We start from the raw sequence: 24,222 nt of genomic DNA on the forward strand, positions 1-24,222 counted from the left end.
TGATGTGACATGCACAGGTGGCTATATTTACCTTATCCATCTCCACTAGCTTTCTGCTTGTCTTGCATAATTAACAAGCAGTTCCATATAAAACTGTCTTTAAAAAGTCTGCCAGAGACTTTTTAAATGAACCCTTCAGCCTCATATCATCTATGTAGCTTGTGCCATACAACTAAACGAATTAAACTAAAATGACAAAGGTTACTGTAATTACTCATTTAAGGATTTATATATTGAAATAATTGCCATAAACTTACATTTTTCAGTGGTTTAAAAGGTCTTTTGGTCCAATGTCAAATAAAAGGACACATGTCTTAAGACATATGTAAAGTAGCTTTAGTAGGTGAGATGCAGATTGTAAAGCAGGACCGAACACTTTTTTTCTTTTATAAAAAAAGGCTTTCGGACAGTAAACAGATGTGCATACTGTTCCATATGTCATATACAAATGCGATTATCAGAGGACTTGGCAGCACCGGGATGCAGCCAGAGTTCATTGTTGTTGTCCCTCCTTTCATGTTTGAGGTGATTTGTATATGCATTCAATCATTATAGACGCGCAGTGTGTCACTAATGAGAAGTTTAATGAGACTCTCTCCAGGACAAGCGGCCAGGGCCAAGGCCTTAGACGGATTATGAAATCTTCTATTTCCTTTCACAGCATGGGGTGTTTTTCATTATTGCACAGTACAGACGCTTACGGAATTCTCTATTATCGTGAGCTCTGCAGCTGTGTCATAGAGTGGCGATAACACCACTCGGGCTAGAGCCAGAAAGAGACATTACAGATTAATGACAGGAAATGCAGATCTGTATAAACAGATGCACCTGTTGCCCTTAAAATATTGCCTTTTTTTTTTTTTTGCACTTTGTTTGTAAAAGTGACTGAGATCCCCTCTAAATTCCATTTTGAATGTCAGAGCTTAATGTATGAAATTTCTCAGCTGGATTCATTCAGTTGGTAAAGCTGTTACCCTGATTGCTGCTTGCATTTTATTACTGTCAAATTGTCTTGCTGATGGAAGCTAAAGGTAGGATTAGAGCTGACTAGGAGAACAACAGGTATTATGGGAAAAAAAATGTTAGCTTGTTTTTAATGTTTTCCTCCTTCTGATCCCCCTTTGTGTGCTCCTAACAAGAATTCAAATGATAATTCTTCAGTTAAGTTGTTGTCAGAACAGTAAGGTCTGCCATCTGTAAGTGGGAGGCCTGTAGTTAGGAGCGTGGGAAGAGAATAATAGATATGCAGGTTCCTTTGGGTCCTTGACTCAGTCTGAATGAGCAGGTGTGTATGTGTGTTTCTGCTTGTATACAGAGAATTACCTCAAAACCACTCTTCAGTGCATTGAAATCTTTATTCCCTGTGGTTTTTGCTATACTTTAATTACCTGTCTTGGTAGTATTGACCAAACACAAACCCCACTGGTTAAAAAAACACAAAAAAAAACAAAGCAAAAAAAAAAAAAAAAAGAAGAACGACCGAAAAGAAAAACCAAAAAACAAAAACAAAATCAAGCACTGATTTGAAGTACCATTTTTAGAATTTATTAATGAAAGGTATCATAAGAATTGGTTCTGGTGACATTCCTACTTTTCATCTAGTCTTTGATGAGAAGAATAAAGTAATGTTCTGTTATCTTCGATTTCTATTAGTGTTTTTTCTTTATGAGGAATCGATGCTGTTTTGTTGTTTTCATTTTTCGTTTTATATAGCTGGATTTTGTTTTCTTTAACCAACAACTCCACTAATGCAATAATTTGCACAGGAACAGCTACAGAAACCTGAAAAGTATCTGGACAAATGTGTGCACGGCTGAGCGTGAAATACACATCAGGAGCACATCATGAAACCAGAATTACAAAAGCATACAAATTTCAAAGTGGGTTCAAATTTGTATTCACATTTTCATCATGAGTGGATGCATTTATTTTTTTTACTTATTTTCTTATACTGAAGGTTTTCTGATGTAATTAAAGAGTCATGTAATTGAGTATTAGTGTTTTACTGGGTGTAAAAGGAAAACCTGCAAACACTTACATTACTTAAAAAATATTTGACCACCTGTATAGATGCATCAATGAAATTTTATTTATTTTTATTGTGTGTTCCATGACATCGTGTACTTCACAATTGCTGAAAACACACACTCTTTGTTTTAATGACTGTTGACATGATTGCATGTGTGGAAATGTGTTTATGAGATTCATACAGTAGGCACTCTCCTTGTATATTTTATGAAGTCAATGACACAGAAAGACAAGTGGCTTACTAAAAGGGGTCAAGTTGTGCAGGTGCTGGGGGTTTTAAATTCTGTTTGAATTCACGGTGGTTCAGATTTTTACACTCGAGTGCTTCTGAGCTAAATCTTTCTCAACCATGTTATAATATAATGAAGCACTGAAAGGGGAAACTCACTGTCTTAAAGGAGGCCATGTCCTAGACTGTTGCCAGATGAGGATCTTCCAATTTTTTGGTTGGATAAACAATTTCATACATGTCTAAATAGCTATGTATTATCTTAAGTACTGTTGTATTAATATATTAGTACACTACAATTGCCACAAGTTGCATGCTTGGTTTTCCCCCTCCCGTTTTGTGGCTTTAATGATTGTACTAAACTCCAGTATACCGTTTTTGTACTTCTTGTGTGTCTGTGCTTGCATGCTGGTGCACGAGTTCAGGTTTGCCACAACGGGATAGCAATTAGCTCTAAAGGGGCCTCCAACAGAGTGAAGTCTTGACCCTAACTCTGTATCCAGCCTTGCCAAGCCATGTTGGACGGTGCCAAACCTCAGTGGGTGAAAGAGCATGCAGAAATTCCTAACACTTCACTACCCACTACCACAGTACCAACCCCCTTGGCTTTTTCTTCACATTTTGTCTTCTGGGTAGTATATATATATATATATATATGAACAAAAACAAACAAACGAATAAAAAAACCCTCGACTTTAGGAATGAATTATTCTTTAATTTCAGCTGGCATTTTTTTCTTGGCCTGTCAAGCCCAGCAGAGATATTCCTGTTTGAGAAAACAAAGCTCTCAAAAATCTTAATGCGGGCTTTGGCTCCCAGAACTGTTATTATGATTCCCACAATCGAACAGTACAGCCAGAGGCAGGCACATTTTAAAATTTGGTGGGGTAAAAGTAAGCCAGTGTGTGCTTTGTGTATGTGTCTCTCTGTGTGCATTTGACTGCACACAGAAATGCATTTTTATATTAACAGGTTATAACAGCGAGACGTATTCATACAGATATGTTTTTATATGTCCTCCATTTGTGTATGTGTGTGTGTGTGTGTGTGTGTGTGTGTGTGTGTGTGTGTGGCCCTAATGTTGAGTTAACTGGCATTGGGTGTAACTGGCTGACTCACATTTCAGGGCTGCCTACACAAGGATAAGAGGTGGATTATTCTGGAATCTCACACATCTTGGCCAGAGGCAGCTTTGATAAAGCCATCCCAATACCAAGTCCCATAGAGAGGACTAGGCAGAGCTGTAGTCCCTCATGTGAATGTTTCAAGGCATTCAAAGACTGCTTATTTTCCCTGTGTGTCTTGTTTGGATGTGCCAGAACTTTCCTGTGAATGTTTGTCAGTTCCTCGGAGTGCGAGATGACACAGTTTAGGGAAGTTAAAATTAAAATTTATGCTAAACATTGAGATGCTTTGACTTAGTGCTCAGTTTGTTGTCTCTAATGTTGTTGTCTCTAATGTCTCTTATGTTTCTCCCTGATAAAAGGGAGAAAGCTAATTCTCCCTTTTATCAGGGAGAAACATAATCAAAGCTATTAATACCTCCCTTGTGTTTCATGTGTTTATCTGTTTATATGCATGTGTGCTTTTGAGCTTGTTTGTTTGTGAAGTCAACTTCAGATTTCCTAGTTGACGTGGCACTGCCTGTGTGTGAGTAGTCTGCTGTTAAGTGTCCAGACTGCTACATCTTGCAGATCTAGAACAAAGTATAAGGAATTGGCAAAGCGGCATAGAGGGATTGGGAAATGGTTTGAGAAAGTATGTTTAAATTAAGCATGCACTCAGTAACAGAATAGTGTACATGGTTAATGAGACATATGCATGGGACTATATGCCTTTCACATGCTCACACACATGCTTACTCAACTGCAAAAGGCTGTATTACTCAGTGTAGTTTTCCTTCCCATCTGTTGGGAACTGAAGCTATTCTAATTTACTGTACATGGTAACATTTGATGTAACAAATTAAACAAAAAATACTGGTAAAAATAGTTTTTTTTGCTGGTTAATCATGGTAACATATTGTGAAGTTACAGTACAACCTGCATGCAGTATTTTCCATTACAAAGTCTGAACTTACCTTTGAATTATAGAATGGAAGCGTCTCTAATTTTTTTAAAGATGGTCATGAGATGAAGGCCAACTAAATAAATAAATCATCTTTAGAAATTTGTGTAATCGTTTATTCATGAGGTGCCGCGATAAATCTGTTTTCAGTAATAGCTCTTACCTGTTATGTTGTCCCCGTGAAAATGAGACCATGGGTCTGAGGCCCACTATTCACCTCAATCTCCATATCATTTGGCAGATTGGGGACTACGGGTATGTCTTCACAGGGTTAAACAGATCAAACAGAGAAATACTGACTGACAGCTAAGGACCTAGCAAACCATTAAGACACTACCATGAAGCCTCTGTTGCAGAGTACGTTGTGATTGTACGCCACTAAATTCATCCATAGAAAGATTTAGCTGGCGAGGTTATTGCATTATTACATTGCTGGTAAAACAAACAGCTGCTGTGGGCATTGGTGAAATATAATGAAAGGAAAAACTGTGTCTAAACATGAAGAGGCACAGAGAGTCACAGTTACATTCTAGCTGATGTGTGGCAGCAGCCATTCAGCTGCTATCAGCTACTTTCAGAACACATGAGATAAATCCACGCATTTTTAGGCAACAAATGAACCTGTAAGCTGCATTATTTGTTTTCAAATCTTAAAAAAAAACCCACTAAAAATGTGGGACGTTTACAAATTACACCTCCAACGGATGCTTCTGTCCTGCAACATTCAGTGATAGAAGCTGCGTTCGGTAATAATAGAGCACACTGTGTGAGTATATTTATAATGGTTTAGTACCAGGTTTCGAGATAAAAATCGAACCGTGTGAGAGGGAAAAGAGGAATAGATAGCTTTATCTTTCATCATCACTATCATTAGTCTACAGTTGCTTCGTATGAAAGTCAGGGAGACAGCCATGATTTATTGTCTAGAAACACTGTTTTTGTACCACTAGAGCTTTTTTTTAAAAAAATCCTGGGTTTATTGTTTATTCATTTACTTTTAATGCAGTGTCTTTCATTTATAATGTATTATTTCCTCAAATGCATTAAAAAGCTCATTACTCTCTGTGTGTGTGCGTGGGTGTGTGTGTGTGTGTGTGTCTGTGTGTGTGTTTCACACGAACAAAACACTCTTATGATTCTTCACTGCCTTTAGAGAGAACTAACAAACACATGATATTAATTTTATCTGCTTGGGTCAGCTTCTTCTTGCATTGAAGATTTTAGAGGCAGTAAAACTGTCTGGTCATTGTATCAGAACTGGTAAATGTTTAATTTCATGTATGTGTGTTAAAGCTGCCTTATAATAACTTTCTTGCATGTAAAGATTAACGGGGACAGTGGTGTCCGCATAGATAGTTGTGTTCTTTGTTTGTGCACTGCAGCTGAGCTCAGTTGCCGCACATGTTGTAAAATAGCTATGCACTGTTATACAATATATGCAGCACAGAGATATAGCTCTGACAGTTTTTGTTGTTTTGCATACTGTGTATTTATGCTAAGTTATGTTTTGCCTTTAGCATGTGTGTCCCCCTTGCTTAGTTAATGTCTCTTGTGAGTTCCAGACTGAATTATGCATTCTGATTCATAGCTGTTTGTAGAGTCAGTAATGATTTAAAGGTATCTAATTTTGTATGGATGGCGATGCATGGCTGGATTATATCTGGTTTTAATATTACTAACATTTGGTAGTTTTATGATTATCACATACTCTGCAGTGCAGTACATCTAACCACAGTGGCCACTGACCTCCTTAGAGAGCACGAATTCTGAAAGTAAGAATGAAAGTTAGTAAAATGGAAGAAAAAGCATAGAGAGCAGAGACACCCTAAACTGGGTCATCAAAGGCAGTTACCTCAATTCATCTCTAATAATATACCCTAGCCCTGGGCCCAGGTTTGCTGGAGTAGCCTGTATGATGGCTCAGGTTGCTTGATGAATGAGTGTGCCAGGCAGCACTATAGCCTTCCAGACTGTGCTGCAAGGCTCAGAGATTGCCACTGAGGACAACCATGGTCAGCAAATCAATTCATAGCTCTCTAGAGAAGTAGTGAGTGCTTGCAAACCCATCTGCCTTTAGCATGGATGATTCACTTGTCACCACATTTTCCCCATAGCCTGTGGGATGTTCTCCTGTCCTGTTTTGAGCAAGATTGGTGTGACTGAAGTGACTTCACCTATGCAATATCTGAGCTGCAGCCTATTCTGCAGGGCAGGATATGGGAATGTCAGTGGAGATTTAATTAACACCTAAAGGCTGCGTAAGCCTTTACGCTATGCGCTGATAACAGCCAGCTTGCATCCCATTGGAATTTCGAAGCAATTTTTTTTATGTCTATTAATAGTTTGGAGTACGTGCTGGGACAGACAGATCAGAGATTCCTGAGCAGAACTTTGATTACAACATCAGACATGCTCGTATCTCACCCGGGGAAAAGACTGCTTTAGACCAAGTGGGGCTTTGGCTCAGAGGCAGAAAACAGCTCTTAATTCTACATAATTGTACTGTCCTAGGGAATAGTTTGGCCATTTTAAATACAGAAGGGATATTCTGGCATCTCTTCATTAAGAATAATCCTTCTGACCCACATCTTATTACCAAGAGCATTATGCAATAATCAAACAATGTTGGAAGTTCTGTATAATAATAATAATAATAATAATAGTAATAATAATAATAATAATAATAATAATAATTCATTGAAAGTATATTGAAGTACATCTGAAATTGCAGGCGTGTAGACAAATTATAAGTTAACACAATAGTTATTTAGAGTCTTCAATGTCAGGTCAGGTTAGCGGTGGCAAAGCATATGAATGACTAATCTGCATAATTCTGCACACACAGGAAATATGTTTTTTTCTTATGGTAATAATATTGAGGTGACAAAATAACTGAGGTATTTGCATGGTAATTAGCACTAATGATGTTTTTAGCATGGTGATTATATGAGCGTCTGCTGAGGCTGAGCTTCCTGAGGGATCTGAAAAGAAGCTTTATTGTCACAGCTTTGTCTTCCTGCTATTGCATTGAGTGAGAAATTGGTTCCCTCCCTTGTGTTAGCATAGCCACTAGGAAGTGGCATTAGCCATTAGTACAACACCAACTCCAAAAATGTGAGTAAAATGATTTGCAGATCTCATAAAACCATGTTTTATTCATAATTAAGCATATAAAAAATATCAGATGTTTAAAATGAGAAAATGTGACAGTTATTTTTTTTTTTAAAAGAATTTGATGAATTTGATTGCATCAGGATTCCAGCTGCTCAACAGTCCTCTGTCGTCCTTGTCATATTTTTCATTTCATGATGTACCAAATGTTTTCAGCTGGTCAAAGGTCTCAATAACAGGCAGTTCAGCACCCAGGCAGTCTTGCTGTTAAAACAGAGGAAGTATAAGGTTGAGCATAGTCTCCCTGAAATATGGAAGGTGAGAGCATGTGTTTTAAAACCTATATATACCTTCCACCACCGATAGTGCTTTTACAGATGTGCAACCTGCCAATTCAATAGGCACTAATGTAGCCCCATACTATCAGAGGTGAAGGCTATCTCTGAACTGAGTGTTCCTCACCTCTTTGATCCACCTGTTACACAGTGGCCATGTTTTCTAAAAGAATTTCAAGTTTTGTTTGTCTGACTAAAGAACAGTTTCAAACATTGCCTTAGTCCACTTTAAATGTTCACTGTTTCTGGATCATGTTCCCATGTTCACTTGTTTGCATGATACAGCTTTAACCTGCAATTGCCGATGGCAGGGTGAACTGTGTTCCCGTCTTGATTGCGTGATTTAAAATCTATGGATATGTACAGAGGCAAAATTACAAAAGTGGTGTTATTGTCCAAGAAATTTTGTATCTTATGGTACAGACATACAAAAACATGCAGAGAAAGTAACAGAACAATTGCTCTGGTCTTGTTTCTGGTGCAGATTTTGCCAACACAATGGACTATTTCATTTCATTTTTGTGACCAGATCATGAAAAAAAAATAGTGAATCAGTATGTCCTAGGGGCACTGGTCATCATACAATACCATATAATCCACCTTTCTTTGAAGGTTTACTTCCAGCTAGACAGAAACCCCCCAAAAAGATCCAGAACTCAGTGGAGGAATTACATATCGCAGCTAGCCTGGCAATGCCTTTGGCTACCCTGGGAGGAAATGGAGAACATTGCTGTAGGCAGGGAGATGTGGAATACTCTGCTTAGCCTGCAGCTAACACTGACTTTTGATAAGCAGAAGAAATGGGATGTATGGCATACAAATAAAAATGTCACAGTGCAGTTAAAAGATTTGTAGTATAAAGCAGTTAGGCAATAAGTGTACACAAAAGAACAGTCTGAATAGTTTATTCTGTCACTGATTATTGACCTTTCAGCTGGTGGATACTTGTAGGAATAAATTATGTGACAGCTCTTAAAAGCTGGTAATGGCAGCTTCAGGGTTGAACGGTGTATTTCTGTTAGATAATCAGCAAATCAATGATTTGCTTTCACCATGAAAGCTATGTGATGTATTACAATGTTTATGCCTTATCCCTGGCATTTGAGTATTCTGTTAATTTATGTGAATCTGCATCAGTGACAGGGAAATCAAGTTTTCATTACAGACTATTTCCCTAAAATGTGAAAACTTGAGGACTGAAAGAATTCTGCCAATAAGTTGCTTTATCAGATGTTCAGATAAAAAAAAAATCAGTTATGTGAGTGTATTTGAAGACCCCAAACACAACTCAAATTCTAAAGCTATTTATAAATGCTTTAATTAACTACGTACTATTAACTATCCAAACTTAGTATGGTAGCTGAGTAGATTTAGTAGTAAACTTAGTAGAGTGAATGAATGTTCCCTATAGTAGGTGTTTATTTGTGTAGTCATGACTGTAAAGCCTTCTTAACCTAAATGAAGTAAACAGTCTTTCTCTAACTGTGACAAATACATTCTTGTATACGTAACTAAACCAAATACAAATATGTACATTGCCTTATGTGTTTCCAGTTGTTGGAGATGTTTTCTGATTTGGTCTCTTCACCATAATCCACATATTAAGTTGTCATTCCGTTTATATATCTAACATTAAATAACTATTTCTGTTTTACCATCCATGTACAACACAGCTGTGTGTGAAGGTTAACTTAATGTGAAACAAATGTGAAGTCATTTTGAAATTAACCTGAGCATATTTTTGTGTTGTATATTCAGTAAAAAAGGAACAAACAAAAAACCCCAAAACAAACAATAACAACATCATAATATCCTAAAGTTGCGTAACTTTTTTTTCCTCAGATTTAGTCTTTTATGTGTTTTTGTTACTCTCTGTAAATGTTGAGTGTTTGAGTTACATTATCATCACTATCATGACTGAAAAAGCGATGCAGATTTAGGACAGGTTTGCGATTGTTCATTTTGCTGCATTAAAGCGTGTAAACAAATGTATGTTTGCCATTCCAGCCACATTCATATGAAACCATTACAAATGTCAGTAGGGCATGCAGCCAATATTAAACCATATTAACACTGTGACTCTGTTGCTAACCATTTCTTATTTGCAATGATGCCAGTTTAAATGCCGTTTCTTGCCTAACAGGGAATTACAAATGCTAAATCAAGCAGCACAAATGAATGTTCACTGCGCTTGTCAGGGCTGGATGGAAATTATTCATGCAATATGAATCTTTTCCCTCCAAGATGAGAGAGTATGTCATCTGCACTGCATGATGTGTCTTCTCTAATGGATACAAATACTACTCTGTTATGAAAAGGACTTCAGAGGTTTTTTTTTTGTTTGGTTTTTTTACAGTATTACAGTATTTGAATGCAAACAATATTTAAAATAACATGTTTATGCTAGCGTAGAATGCAACAGCTGCAGGTCTGTTTGAGTGTCTTTCTCCTTCTCTTCCTTTCTTTGTGTGTCAATGTTATATATTTGAAATATTAAACAGTAATATCTGTTAATTATATTAGTAAACAAAACAAATATGACAATACTATAAATAATCTATTGGTGTTGATTGTGTGTTAGCAGATGCTTTCTCTTTTCCCGACTCACCATAATGACTCTTTTAGCATCTTCATCTGAAACCCTCCATGTTTTCATGTTCATGGTGCCTGAATGACATACTTCTTTATGAGCTCTTATTCTTAATTAGAACTTTTATTGCTTTTTGGGGGGCAATAAACCATATTTAAGCTTTAAAATTAGGCCACTCAAATTTGTGTATGGTGCCAATTTGTAAGGCACCTAATAATTTGTATTACCCATATAAAACCATGTGAAGAACTGCCCCGTGTCTGCTGCCTTGTGTGACTGTTGGAGAAGGAGCAGTGTGACCTTAAAGGTGAAAAATTTTACAGGAGAAAATTACTGAGAGTCAGATCAGAGAATCAAAGATTGTACACAACTAGTAAATTCATCTTTGTGAATAAAAACATTGCCTAACCTGAAGAACAGCTGAAGAAAAGCCACCCTGCACAGTTGTCTTGGTAATGAAGTTAAAGGAAAGATCCGATGGTTGCCCTTTTGTCCAATAGGGAACCATGCACAACTTGGATATTACCTCGCTGAGGCAGCACTTAAAGACTATACCTTCAGCTCGCTGTGAGCCAATTTCATGGCTGATCTCCTCAGTGTGAGGGAGTGCGACAGGTCAGTTCTATCCCAGCAGGAAAGGCTTGACCCAGTGGCTTTCGACGACTCTGTCAATGGGATCCATTCCAGTGATGATTCTTTTTAACAGGGTCAAGAGAAAAATCCAATGCAAATGAAAGATTTATTATTTATTCATGCATGTCCTTGCTATTGCACATTTTTGATTTCCCGAAATAATTACAATGTTTTTGACCAAAAGACTGCACGTTCACCTCAAGTATGACCTCTATCCGGGTTTAATCGAGGAATAATTCATGAGATTTTGAATACAGTTGTGTTTTTAATTTGACAGAATTTTTGTTAGTAGGTTGTGAAACAATAAACAAAATACCAAACTATTACATTTTCAAGCCTACTCTCACATTCTGTCACTTTTCTGTCAGAAAAAACAGTTTTTATATCAGAAGAGTCTGATCATCAGCAGTAATAAGTCAATCTGCTACACTCATGCGTAACCGTAACATAATTAGAAAAAAAGACACTCTAGACTTGATAAACATGAGCAAAAAAATCATTATCTGAACTATTTTCAAATGCTTAAGACCATGAAAGAAATGTTTACATTTATATAAGAAATATAAAACACTTCTTTTTCCTTTTTCATATTTCCAAATCCCATTTGACAAAGTCACATGATTAGGTAATTATTTGTATTAATTATATATGATATAATCAATATTTATTAAATTAATATTTAATTTAATAAAAAGAACTAAAGATAAAATTAATTAAATGGTTACTGACAGTAATTACTAGCTCTACATTGACAAATGTGCCCTTGTTTCGTATTGAAATGTTTGTTTATTGTATAGAATATTTTAATTTTTAATGTCACTTTGTACTTGGGTTTGTGTGTCCTGTTGGACTGAAGCATCTGACTGCTATCGCAACATGATGAGTCATTAATGGAATTAACTATATTGTATGACATTATGTGTTAGTGTAATGGGGTTCATTTATATAGATTTCACTGATTCTGATTCTAATAAGAAAAAAAATCATATTTCCTAAATGAACAGCTGAAGACATTTCTATACAGACAAGCCTTTAATTAATTTGTTGTTTTATGTTGTTGTTTTATTGTGTTACATTATGTTTTTTTAATTTCTGGTTTCATTGTGAAGCACTTTGTGATTTTTATCTGTGAAAGGTGCTGTATAAATACATTTCCTTACTCAATAGCAAAGATTGATGAAAAATGAAATTCTGCATGTTTGTCCGGATGGACATTTTTATAACTTGAGGAAACACTCGAATTGGACATGTGACATGTGAGAGCAGGAAAGAGCTGTGGATTTATTAGTAACTGCTTTTTTTCTGTTCTAAAGCATATAAATTGAAAAGACACTTTCTGAGTCCATTCTAATGACTTCCTGAGAAGTTGTTCCTCAGCTGCCACCCTGTGAAATGCAAAAGATTTATAGGTTTGCTTTTGCTCAGTATTTAATTAGTTGAGGGAAATGACAGGTTCTCTGAAAAGCTAACTACTGTATGTGTTTGCAGGGGAAGCAAAGAACAAGTTACATTGGTAATAGGGCTCAGCTTTAGACTTCCCTGTCATTACTGGATTTATAGTCAATTTAGGCAGTAGGAGGTCTACTTACACCGAATCTTTGAAATTCTATCCCTCTATGGCTGCCTCTGACATACACATGAGGAAAAGCAAAAAATTTGAAATAATTCTTCCATTGAGAACCCTTTAATTAGTGGTGTAGGCTGACCAATAACATTCAGTATTCTAAGCAGGAAAACTGCAACATAAAACATTAAAACAACTTATATTTATATATTATAAAGAAACAAACAAAGTAACAGAAAAAAGATGACAGTAATGAAATCAAAGCATCTCTTAATAAATTCTATGAAGAGCCATCTGGGAAGCAGAAACATGATGGCATGATATTCTATGTCTTTCGAGGCACTGCCATAAAGTGATGCTGCAGTAACCAGTTGCTTAGGCGATAAAGATTTTCTTATAGCAGCACGACAATCTATGGTAGATGCACTCGATAAGAAAACATAGAAAAAAAATATCTGTGCAACGTTATACATGTTAATTAAAAAATTAATTCAGACTCTTGGAATTTTGTGCCAAGATAATGATCTGTTGCAGATTTTTTTCATTAGGCCAATAAATGTGTGTTCTCTGTTCTGCTCGATAAAGCTAGCAACAAAGTTGTATGGAGTGTTTGTTTTCATGGGTGCTTCTAATACATTAAAATATTTATACACAACAGAAGATGGATGATCTCTCTGTAATTCAGAAGTAATAATTTTGCAATTACAAAATAAAACATTTTTATTTCCTTTTTTAGAGTAAAATATAGACACATAAACCTCTTTGATAGTCAAACAGTTCTTTAAGCTACAGTAGCTTGGCTCAGATGTTAGCAGTTCTCCTTTACCTTTCTTTTTTTTCTTTCCTTTCCGATTTTGCATTGACAGATGGTTCCTTTCTTCTTGAACGGGAATAAAAACATTGTTTTTCCTTTTTTTTCTTTTTTACAAAAAGAGCAATTCATATCAATTTCAAACATAGTCAATAAGGGTCTAAGGTTGTTTTGCTAGGAGTTGTGCTGTAGGTGCTTTAGACTATTTGCTTGTGTGATGCTCTTGCTTTACATATTTTTCATGTGACTAACATTAAAACTCAAACATTATTCATGTATTTTTTTAACAGTTGCAAAGAAACTGTATATTGTGGATATTGTGAACTTTCACTTATTGCCAACTTAGAAACTGTAAGAAACTGTCTGTGTTTGTCTATGTGTGTATTAACAACTGCAACTCTTCACCATGTTGTGTAACTTCTGAGTGAGAAAACTGGAACATTTTAGCATAAAATAAAATTCACTAGAAGATAAGGTCAGTGGTGATGTCAATTATAGGTAAATTAAAAATTAATAGTACCGAGGGCAGGGGCAGATGTGCCTGAGGCTGCTTCATAGCTTGCGGACAAGATACTGACATGTCTCCTATTAATTATGACACTTATCCATTCCATTAAAATGTCTAGAGAGCTACTAAGTGATGGGTATCTGGCAATTACTGAGTAATGATGGGAAATATTAGATGACATCCTCTTTACTGCTCCTGAAAAGACTTTCAACAGACGGCCACTATCTAAGATACGGCCGGGGGAATACCACTGAGATTCTACTCTGTCCTTTTTTTTTACTCTTTGCAGAAATTTATTAACCCTGATACTTTATATTTACTAGTTTATTTTCAAGTGCTCTTATATTTTCCCAACCACAGGTACACATTGTGCCCATTTAAAGTCTAATGGTTTAGATTTTGGCATCAATTACATCTAATCATCTCCTGTCATTCTCTTTTAAAGAAGGTCCTTTCACAATAAAAGAAAAAAAGATGCTCATATTAGGAAAGGTGCAGCATGTTACCTTTTACATGCAGCTCTCCACTGTGACATTTCATTAACACTTTGATATGAAAAAAAAAACATCCCTTTTCACTTTTTTTTTATTCAGTGCAGTATATGGCTCAATTACAAACAAATAAGTGGAAGGCTAAGTTGACTAAGGTGGTTCAAAAGAACTTTTCCCAAGAATCATGCCCTCTGAGTACATGTTACCATTCAAGTGTAGTTATTGTAAAAATATATGGTTCTATTGTTTCTGGGTTTGCAGGTAAAGAAGCTGAAACGTGTCCTTCCAGCTTCCAAAAAGGCTAGAATGTCAGAAAAGGGTTCATTTTTGCCTTGTGCAGTTGTGATCCTTGTTACTGTGGTAGTCTTGAATATTGCTTGTTGTGTTATTGGCTTTTCTATTGGTCGTAGAGCAATATTTGCTAGCTCTTTTCTCATTAGTTTACAAACTGGTAAACAAACTCTTGTTCTAACCTACTGCCAGGAAAGTTAGATGGCCAAAACATTTCTCCTCAGTCACCTTTGCAGGTCGAGATAAAAACAAATACACCAAAGTTGTAGTAATGTGAGATGCTGCATTATTATCTGACATTTCTTTTAAATACAAAAACACCTGAGAAAATAAAAATGTTTCCTTTTGCATAAATACAAACCAAAACCTTTTTTAATATGTGAACTAACCTACGAATTCAAAAGTGATAACTCGACGTCATATTCATATTCACACTTCGCTTTAAATTTGCAAGTGTGGCGTTAACTTATGTTTTAAAACTGACTGACTGAGGATTTTACGCAAAGGTTATAAACCTTCTTAATATGATACAGCATCACAGATGGAATTAAGATTGGATACCATATTTTTGACATAGAGAATATATTTTAGAAGAAAACCGAACACAAAGAGATGACAACAAAATGCATGTATGTGTAATTTCTTGTTGTTGTCATTGAGAGTGGAGAGTTCCAACTGGAACAGAGCCAATAGCAGTTCTTGTAACTGCCAGATTAAAAGCTCTACAAACTGTCTTATCAAATATGATGCTTTTACAATTTCCATAAAATTCAATTACTAATAATTTCATTACATTTTATATAGTTTTATATAGGATAGATTCTATCTATGGATATGTTGCTTTCAGCTATTTAACCACACATATCACATGTATCCAAGTCATAGAGTGTGGAAAGTCTTTCACTGGTCTTTTTGAAGTGAGATGTTAGATAATTTCAGCAGACTAACACTAAATCTTTGTGCATTTATCTTTCTCCTGTAGGGTGATGAAGTCCTGACCGTCATCAAAATGAAAGCACAGTGGCCCGCCTGGCAGCCGCTTAACGTGTAAGTGATATGTCTTTAATTATGATGATGCCTATTTTTGGTTTTGGAAGGTTTATAAGAAATGTAACAGCACATTATTTTATGCTTTATACCAGGACGTTTCAGTTATCGTAATATAAATAAATAAATTAGGTAATTATCATGTCATGCATTCAAATATTCCTGAGGTTGTGAAATAAAACTCTTTTAGACAATAATACATAAAAAAACATTTTTCACTTATAAATCGATAAACAAAATTCATAAATTGCCTGAAAACCCTAATTGATTGTATAAAATGAATAATACAAATAGTTAAACTTGCTTTTTAATACTGTTTAGGACTTAGATGTGTAAAGATGCATAAAGGCTTGTGAGCAAAAATAAACTGTCAAGGCCCGCGGTACTCATTTGTATCTTGGATCTGCAGTGTATCAATGACAGACCAAAAACAAATAAATCATAAATTTATCAAACCCAATCCTGGCAATGTGATAATGTGATATGGGGCTATAATGTGTCAGAGCTGCTACACAGGAACAAGTTTAATCTAAATTGACTAGGATCACTTCTGGAATTAGATGATTTTTGTTTGAAATCAATATATCTCAGATATAGTATTTTATTTTATTTTATTCTATTCTGTACAGTTGTGTACTGTATTTATTCTTATTGTATTCTAATTTTTGCCTCATAACTTTTGCACTGTCCACTTCCTGCTGTGACAAAACAAATTTCCCACGTGTGGGACTAATAAAGGTTATCTTATCTTATCTTATCTTATCTTATATACTAGTGTATCTCAAAAAAAAATTAGTTTTGATGATTATGGCTTATAGGTCATGAAAATAGAAATGCAGTATTTCAGATTATTAAAATTTTTAATTTTAAGTTACAGTGAATTATTTTTCAAACATTATGAATATGGTCTAATCAGTCTATTCTAGTACACACAGTCATCAACACCCTCCGCAAGGAGCTACAGACGGTCATTACTGAAAAAGGACTGGCTGGCAGAGTGCTTTATCGTAGTCTTGAGCCTCATTTCTTCATATTTTGCTTCCAAGGAGAAAGACTTTCTTGTAAGGCAACAACCAGGCTGGACCCAAGTTGCAGGCTGTGCAAACATGCCCCAGAGACTCTCGAGCACATAGCTGTAATATAAAAAAATTCAATATGGGACACTATACAGTGAGAGGCACAACCAAGTTACTGGGATATCATAGAGGAACATTCATGCCACATGGAAGTTCCCAGCTCCTGATGGGAGATACTGCCAAAGGTGGTTAAGAACCCCAAAGCTAAGGTCCTGTGGGACTTCAAGGTCCAGACAGTCAAGCAGCTGCTGGCCAACAAATCAGACATTCAGATGGTTGACAAGGAGCAGAAGACCACAGTTATGATTGATGTGGCAATCCCCTGGGACAGCAACATCAGAAAGAAAGAGCACAGAAAAAAACGGAGAAGTACCGAAGGCTGAAGGGATAACTTGAACAGATGTGGAATGGTGAAGTCCAAAGTGGTCCCAGTGGTAATAGGAGCGTTATGTGCTACAACCCCCAAGCTGAAAGAGTAGGTCCAGCAGCTTCTAGATACAACATCAGAGGTCTCTGTCCAGAAGAGTGCAGTCTTAGAAACAGCTAACATATTGCACAGAACTCTCAACCTCCCAGGCGTGGACCTGAGGTTAAGGAACAAACACATACTCACTATCTCTAATTGATGAAATTTCAAAATCTTAATCATCTTAGGTTCTTTAAATGCATCATTGATTGCAGTGCAGTACTGATTTCCTACCAATATTTCAGGGATTTGTTGAGCCATTTCAAGCAAGAAGCCTTATCAGTAGAGTTTGTTCAGTACTGTGAAAAAATGACTCAGTTTTTCACCCAAGTTCACTAACACTAATTGGTAGTGCACTAGAGGCAGTGGAGCTGTTTTGTAAGGCATTGGGGAATGTGCAAATTGAGTCTATATTTGAACTTTAAAGTAAAAAGTCACGTTTATATTTTGTTTTTTTTAAATCTTACAAATATTTTAACTGCATTAAGACATAAAGAAATGGGATTACCTTGAAGTAAAAAGATGGGAGGCAAGAAAAAGAGTCTATATTATTATCAGTTACAACTGCTTTTGCTTTATCATCTGGCTTGAATGATACAGTGAGTTTTTGAAAGATTTTGCATGACTAAATCATCGTGTGAAGTTTTTAAGATGAAGTTATCATTTTAAAGTCGATCATCAGAGCTCGCTGATCAGGGAAAACCACCAGCGACACTAACTTACTGTTTGCTTATTTATTTACCCCTATATTCATATGAGTCATTTGCTTTCTCATTCATGTCAACAACAAGAACCTGTTTTAATCCGTTAGTATAGAAAAATGTCCTGTGTGTTGTTGTGTGTGTGTTGTTTCTTCAACCACAGAGCTAGAATAAGGGCAATGGGATTAAGTTCTGAATGGAAGAACACAGCCAGAAATAGAAGCAATGATATCCACAAGGGCTAATTAGCCTACCCTGCTCTGTATATGCAACCAATTAACTGTTTCACACAGTGATTATGAACAGCACATGCGAGAGTGTGTTGGATCAATTATGTTGGTTGGAAGAGGAAAAAGGAAAGGACATTTTATGTAAATAATTACAGAGAATTGCCCTCACCATGGTCACTGTGCGTCAAAAGAGTTAAGTACACATTTCAGTCATGAAATTAGAAAATGCACCATGTAGTTTTTAAAAGAGTCTTATTAGGTTCGCATATGAAATTACATACAGTGTATGGATATTTATGGAAGCAAAACATAAGGTTTGCTGGTACCTTTGTGTGTTAAAGGTACCAGCAAACCAGAGCAAATGTCTAAGGTGGTGTGTCTCAATGTTTGTGCTTCTTTAGGTGTATGAATGACTTTTCTGTGCAAAGTCTAAGTACAACCCCTAGACTAAACACAGAATAGAGATGGGCCTTTATCCCGAAGTTAAAGTGTCCATAATAATATGCTTTTATTATAGATTCCTGCCAAAATAGGTTTATGTGCTTTAATGCTAAAAAACAAATTGTCTTAAACTGAGCATTACTGAAACACCTCTTTTCAATCTGTCTAAGAAATGCTAGACCGATTGTCTAAGAATCGCTTCCCCAGATGTTCAGTTTGCTCTTTTGACTAGCTAGCATGATGAAAGTTCAGTTCTCTGAGTATTCCCCAAAGTTGCCATGTCTAACAAAGCTATTTTGTCAGCTGGATACGCCAGATCCTCTTCTGAAAATACCCAGCTAAGAGTATTTGAAAGCAGGTGCAGGATTTTTTTGACTGAGATGCTTTGTCTGCAATATTTGGAAGTAATGTGTTGCATTACTTTGATAGCAATATTGTTGTAGTACAGACATGAATACTCAGAGACCAATATTTGTGCATCCCATCTCCATTGGGATGGTTGATGAGGTGTTGATGTAGTGTTTCTCAACACCTCTTCACTTTGATTGGACGTTTTGGATGAAACATGACAACCACAAGAAGCACTGTTTTTTACCCAAAGTTCAAAATTTTCAACTCTTGACTGAGTAAATAAATAAATAAACCAACAAACTACTCAGCGCTCAAAGTGAAGAAGCAGCTCTGTGCCTCAGTATGTTGCAGGTGTTTCTTCGAGTCAACACTCTGTTTACAAACATCTGAAAAATTATCTTTCTTAGGTTTCTCATTCTTATCTCCATAGTCCTTACACTGTCATATCATTTTGCAGTCAGTACAGACTGGTACTTTTCTTGTTTAAAAGACAATATTTTAAACCTGAACTCTCACCTAGTACAAATAACGCTGGCAATTGTATTAAAAGTAACTGATCCTGAAATAGTCCAGGTAAATGTCATGATCTATCTCAGCTTCCTGACTGTGAGAGTCTGAGGCAGTCTTAGTTACTGTCTCTCTATAAAATATTACAGAAATAGCGCTGTTGGTTTCAGTAATAAGAAATTTAACATGTAATTAAAAGAACTATCATTTCAATATTGTTTTCCACTGAAGAAGAAAACTCTTATTTTCCTAAATATTGCAAAGCCTACTGTAACACCAGCATCAGTATGGATAGAGGTTTTGTGTTAAGATGCGCTAAAACAAACAGATCGTTTTTCTTCGAAAATGCAATAAATCAGTTTTAGTGCACAAAGTGTTGCTTCTTACAATCTCAGTTTGAGCCTTTTCTAAAGGTTAGAAGAAGGTTACAACTTTATTTTCACAAACTACTAAAGACCACTTCTCAAACATAACTTCATTGACAGCGTTTGCTTATAAACTGAAACACACACATTTTCAGTCCCAAATAGATGTCAGTAAACCATTTCAACACCAGTTTTCCAGTAGATTTTGTTGTGGGCGTTAACATAATAGATATTCCTGAAGGCTTCACACAGATTCTGACGAGTCTACGCTTTATTCTCTGACTCACTCCTAAATCACATTTTTCACTACAATGTTGCGCTTTCAGTTTCTAACTAAACATCTTTTTATTAGTTTCACTGTTTCTATCTTTGGTCTGTAAAAGATAAATAAATAAATGGCAGCTTGACAGCTCCATGACACTCACACTGGCTTCTTATTGCCTCCCCGCTCCCGCTAACCAGGACTATGGTGTTATTCTGTGAGTTTTATGTGAATAGCAGCTAAAAGCTTTAAGTACTTTATTATACAGTCCTGTGCAATGACTTGCTTCTAATTTTTAAAGTGCTCTTGAGCAATAGTTTTCCAGGCTTTCTGAAGGTCTTTCAGAATTTTACTTTGGACACTGGCTGCTTTTTCGCTCATATTCATTCCATTACCTGCCCATTTTAAAAGGATTTTTAGGTCATGCATACGAAAGGGGACATAACTCAAGCGATGAACCAGTGTTGTGTCTCACAACAGACAAGCTGTCAAAAAGCCCATTTTAAATTGGCACTTTAGGCACTTTATTCCGAGCAGCCTGTCACAAAAACACATCATTTGTTCCCATTTCTTGAGTTGGATCGACAATAAATGCCAGTGATAAAACAATTTGACAGGCATAAAATAGTATTATACCAAAGAGCTTATAGCCAGAAACCTTGGCATATCTCAGTATGGTGTACAGTGTGCCCTTAAAAAAATTAGGAAACCAAACAAGTGGAGGATGAAAAAAAAAAGTGGGAGGCATAAAATAAAATAATAATAACATAAAAAACAATTTGCAACAAAACAGCATCTGAAAGTCATGTCCCTAAGAAAACAGGAAAAAGCCCAACAAGACCTGAGAGATGGAGCTCACCCTTCAGCTGAACTATAAATGATCACATTGAAATAGTGACTGTTAAGAAATCATTCGTAAGGAAGGGAAACGGAGAGAAAAAACTGAAAATCAGTAGCAACAAGTCTCGTGAAGTGATAAAAATTCTAAAATTTCCTTTCATCAATATGTACCGAGGGGGTCAGGAAAGAAGTACAACAGTACAGCAATCTGTAAAACACAGGTGAGGCTCTCATTGTTTTAGGCTGCATTTCAGCCAGTGGTGTTGGGGATCTTGTCAAAATTTTATAAACCCAGAAAAATATGATCAAATTTTAATTCACCATGGATAAAAAAATTAAAAAAAAACATCGGTAATGGATTGGCCTCTTTAGAGTTTGAGCCTAAACATTATGGAAGCAGTGTGAGAGCATCAGCCCATTTTATGTTGTGTGCACAAAACATGCACGTGATATGAAACAATAGCTTTATGTCGTATAATAGAATATAAAACAATTGCTAGCAATGCAATAAGAAGCAGTGGAAATCGATCAAAAGTAACTTTGTCAAGAAAAAACTTTGTTTTTCATTTGTTTGATTTGCATGCAGGAAACATTTCCTTTTATCTTAAGTAAGTAGTCTATGTCTCCTTTACCAAGCATAACGAACGCACCGATTAACCGCCCACACAAGTCATTTTTGAAACTGTCATATTCACGGGAGTGACTGAATATATCCCTGTACCAACATTTTGACACCTACTAAAATTTATATCAACTCTCTTCTCCAAAAACACGCCTGCGCGTATTTATAAACCAAAACATTTTGGAATTAGTAAAACATTTCACTGGGGTTATCTAGGGTGATTAATCCCCTGCCTTATTTGCAACCAGCCGTGTTCTGTCTCTTCTTTTCTGTCAATTACACCTGACTTTTTTGTGGAACCCAGGTGGCACTCTGAGATAAAGCGGAGACTTGCAGTACTCTCTGAACGGAGACCCGGGGGAGTTGAGTCAAGTTGTGTGTTCTCAGGGGATAACAGTTATTTCAGCTCCTCAGAGGCATCATTAGCAGAATGTGCAAGTGCAGGACAGAGTTGGCTGAAGTCATAGGTTTATGTAGCCATGATGACAGGTGAAGAGGAATCACTGGCTAATTGTATCTCTTAGAAGAAGCTTCTTGCTCCTAAATATTCTTCTGTTATCTGGAAAAATTCTTGCAATTAGTTTTGCTGTTAATCATTGGTCAAGTAAGATGGTGCAAGTGTGTGAGTCTCCAGTGTTAGAACAGAGTAAATGTAGTGTGGAGATAGATGTGGTCTGACAATCTGAATCTATAAAAAATGTCAAAGAAATTTTTATCAGTTACTATGACTTTTAAGCTGTATATTTATCTTCTTATATGCTGCCTGTAAAATTCCACAATATTCCAATATTAGATAAGCTTTCCTTCTAGCTGAGCATAATATTGAGAGTGTTGTTTTTCTTATTTCTGCTTCAATTTATATTAACCTTTGTGAAACTATAATAATCTTGGACCAAGTTGCATGGCAAAATCCAATGTGCCAGGAACCAGAAGTACAAAATATTTATTTTCACATCACAGCTTGAATGTGCACACAACATTAAAGACACCTGATTCGGTTCAGCTAACTCTGGATATCTCTTTTGTGATTGATGGACTGATTAAACATTCCACAACCTCAGAAATCTCAGTAACCTGCAAACTGTTTCATTCATTTCTGGGACACTTGAGGGCAAAATTGAAAATGCATGGCCCCACAAACACATGAGGATACAGCAAATGCATTACTGGATTACGTTTTGTCCAGAACAGGTGCAGCTTACCCTAAGGTGTTATGAAGGACACATCCATTGTGTGCCACAGCCTTTGGAGATTCCCACTTGTCAGTTGGGCTCTCCCTTACTCACAAAGTGGTTTGATGCACTCAGAACTCATACTCACGCTCTTCCTCAGGCGGGCTGCCCCCTCAGCAGAATTTTCAGTAGACCGGACACGTCACCTCATGTCCTTCCTGACGATGTTAGGGCCCAGTCCAGACTGGAATGTAGGTCTGTCTGCTGAGGACTTGTGTACAAAGGAGTGTGGTTGGGTCCAAAAGGTGGTCCAGGACCTAATCCCCTGGGATGCAGGCACTGATAGTGGGGTGTCATATGAGGTGGGTACAAATTTTATAAAATTAAATGTAATATGTTATTAATTTACCCTCAAACAATGGCACAGTAAAGTGTTTTTTTTTCTGTTTTTGCTCTAAGCGTGCTTGTGCTATGTAAAATGTTTTTAAATTTGTTGTGACATCAGCCGTTCCTAAAGTGAAACATGAGGAACTACCATTAATCTAATATATGGTGAGGAAAGCACTTATACCAGTGTTTCTATGTTTGTTAAAATGTAAGATTGTACAATTTACTACTGAGATGTTACTAAACATTGTATGTGAATATCAAAACTTGTTAACATAATAGCTTATTAATTTAATTAGTTAAGTTGTCTTAATGCATGCTCAATAAGCAGTTAAGGTTTGACTTAACTAATTTTAACTAAAACCTTCTGAAAATGATGCAACAACAACATTAGTGTCCCCCACTCAAATAAGGTTACAACCCCACATTCCCTGGGCAATCGCAGCCTTTTGCAAGCTGTTGTTCGCTCTGCCTTTTACCCCCTGGATAACCTTCCTCGCTCTCATCACCAGCTGAGACTTCCCTTCACACTCACATTTTGACCTTGTCATTATACCAACCTCTTCATCTGCCTGTCTGCCCACATTCACAATCACTCCCTCTCTCACATCAAACCGCCAGGCTGCAACAATTCAAGTGTCATCGCCCATCCAATTCTCCTCTAAAAGCCTTGAGCAATGTCCCTCCTTCAGCCCTCACTCTCAGGTGCTGCATGCTCAATATCTCCTGTCAGCACCAAGAGATTAGGCTTACAGTTCGACCAAATTTTGTGACTAAACATGTATGAAACTTTTGGCTGATGTATTAGAGCTCATACAGTTCACCCACTGAACTGTAGCCTCTTGTTTATTTTGGCCAGCCTATCGGTTAATTTAACCTTTTCTCTTCCTCTGTTTTTTACTGTACAAATATACAAAATTGTATTCAGCAGTGGATTTTAAAATATGTGAATTTACCACTTGTGAGAGGAACACCTTGTTCCTCTCACAAGTGGACCTAGAAGAACCGAAAGAAGTATGTAGGCTAAGAAATATAAAAGGCAATTGTGGCAATGAGCCTCAACAATTGTTCTTCTTTAATGCTGGTTGAGGGAAGTC

The 24,222-nt window shown here is 36.4% G+C and overlaps 1 protein-coding gene across 1 annotated transcript in view; it reads left to right on the top strand.

Moving 5' to 3' along the window:
- Positions 1 to 24,222, top strand: part of spon1a (spondin 1a) — a 55,601-nt gene that overhangs the window by 22,718 nt on the left and 8,661 nt on the right. The window contains exons 7-8 of the mRNA XM_004539418.4: positions 15,641 to 15,705; positions 22,899 to 23,100. Of these exons, the coding sequence (XP_004539475.1) occupies positions 15,641 to 15,705; positions 22,899 to 23,100 (267 nt within the window). The remainder of the gene's footprint in view (positions 1 to 15,640; positions 15,706 to 22,898; positions 23,101 to 24,222) is intronic.

The sequence above is a fragment of the Maylandia zebra genome, linkage group LG1 (assembly GCF_041146795.1).
Source record: "Maylandia zebra isolate NMK-2024a linkage group LG1, Mzebra_GT3a, whole genome shotgun sequence".
In the NCBI taxonomy this organism is placed as follows: domain Eukaryota; kingdom Metazoa; phylum Chordata; class Actinopteri; order Cichliformes; family Cichlidae; genus Maylandia; species Maylandia zebra.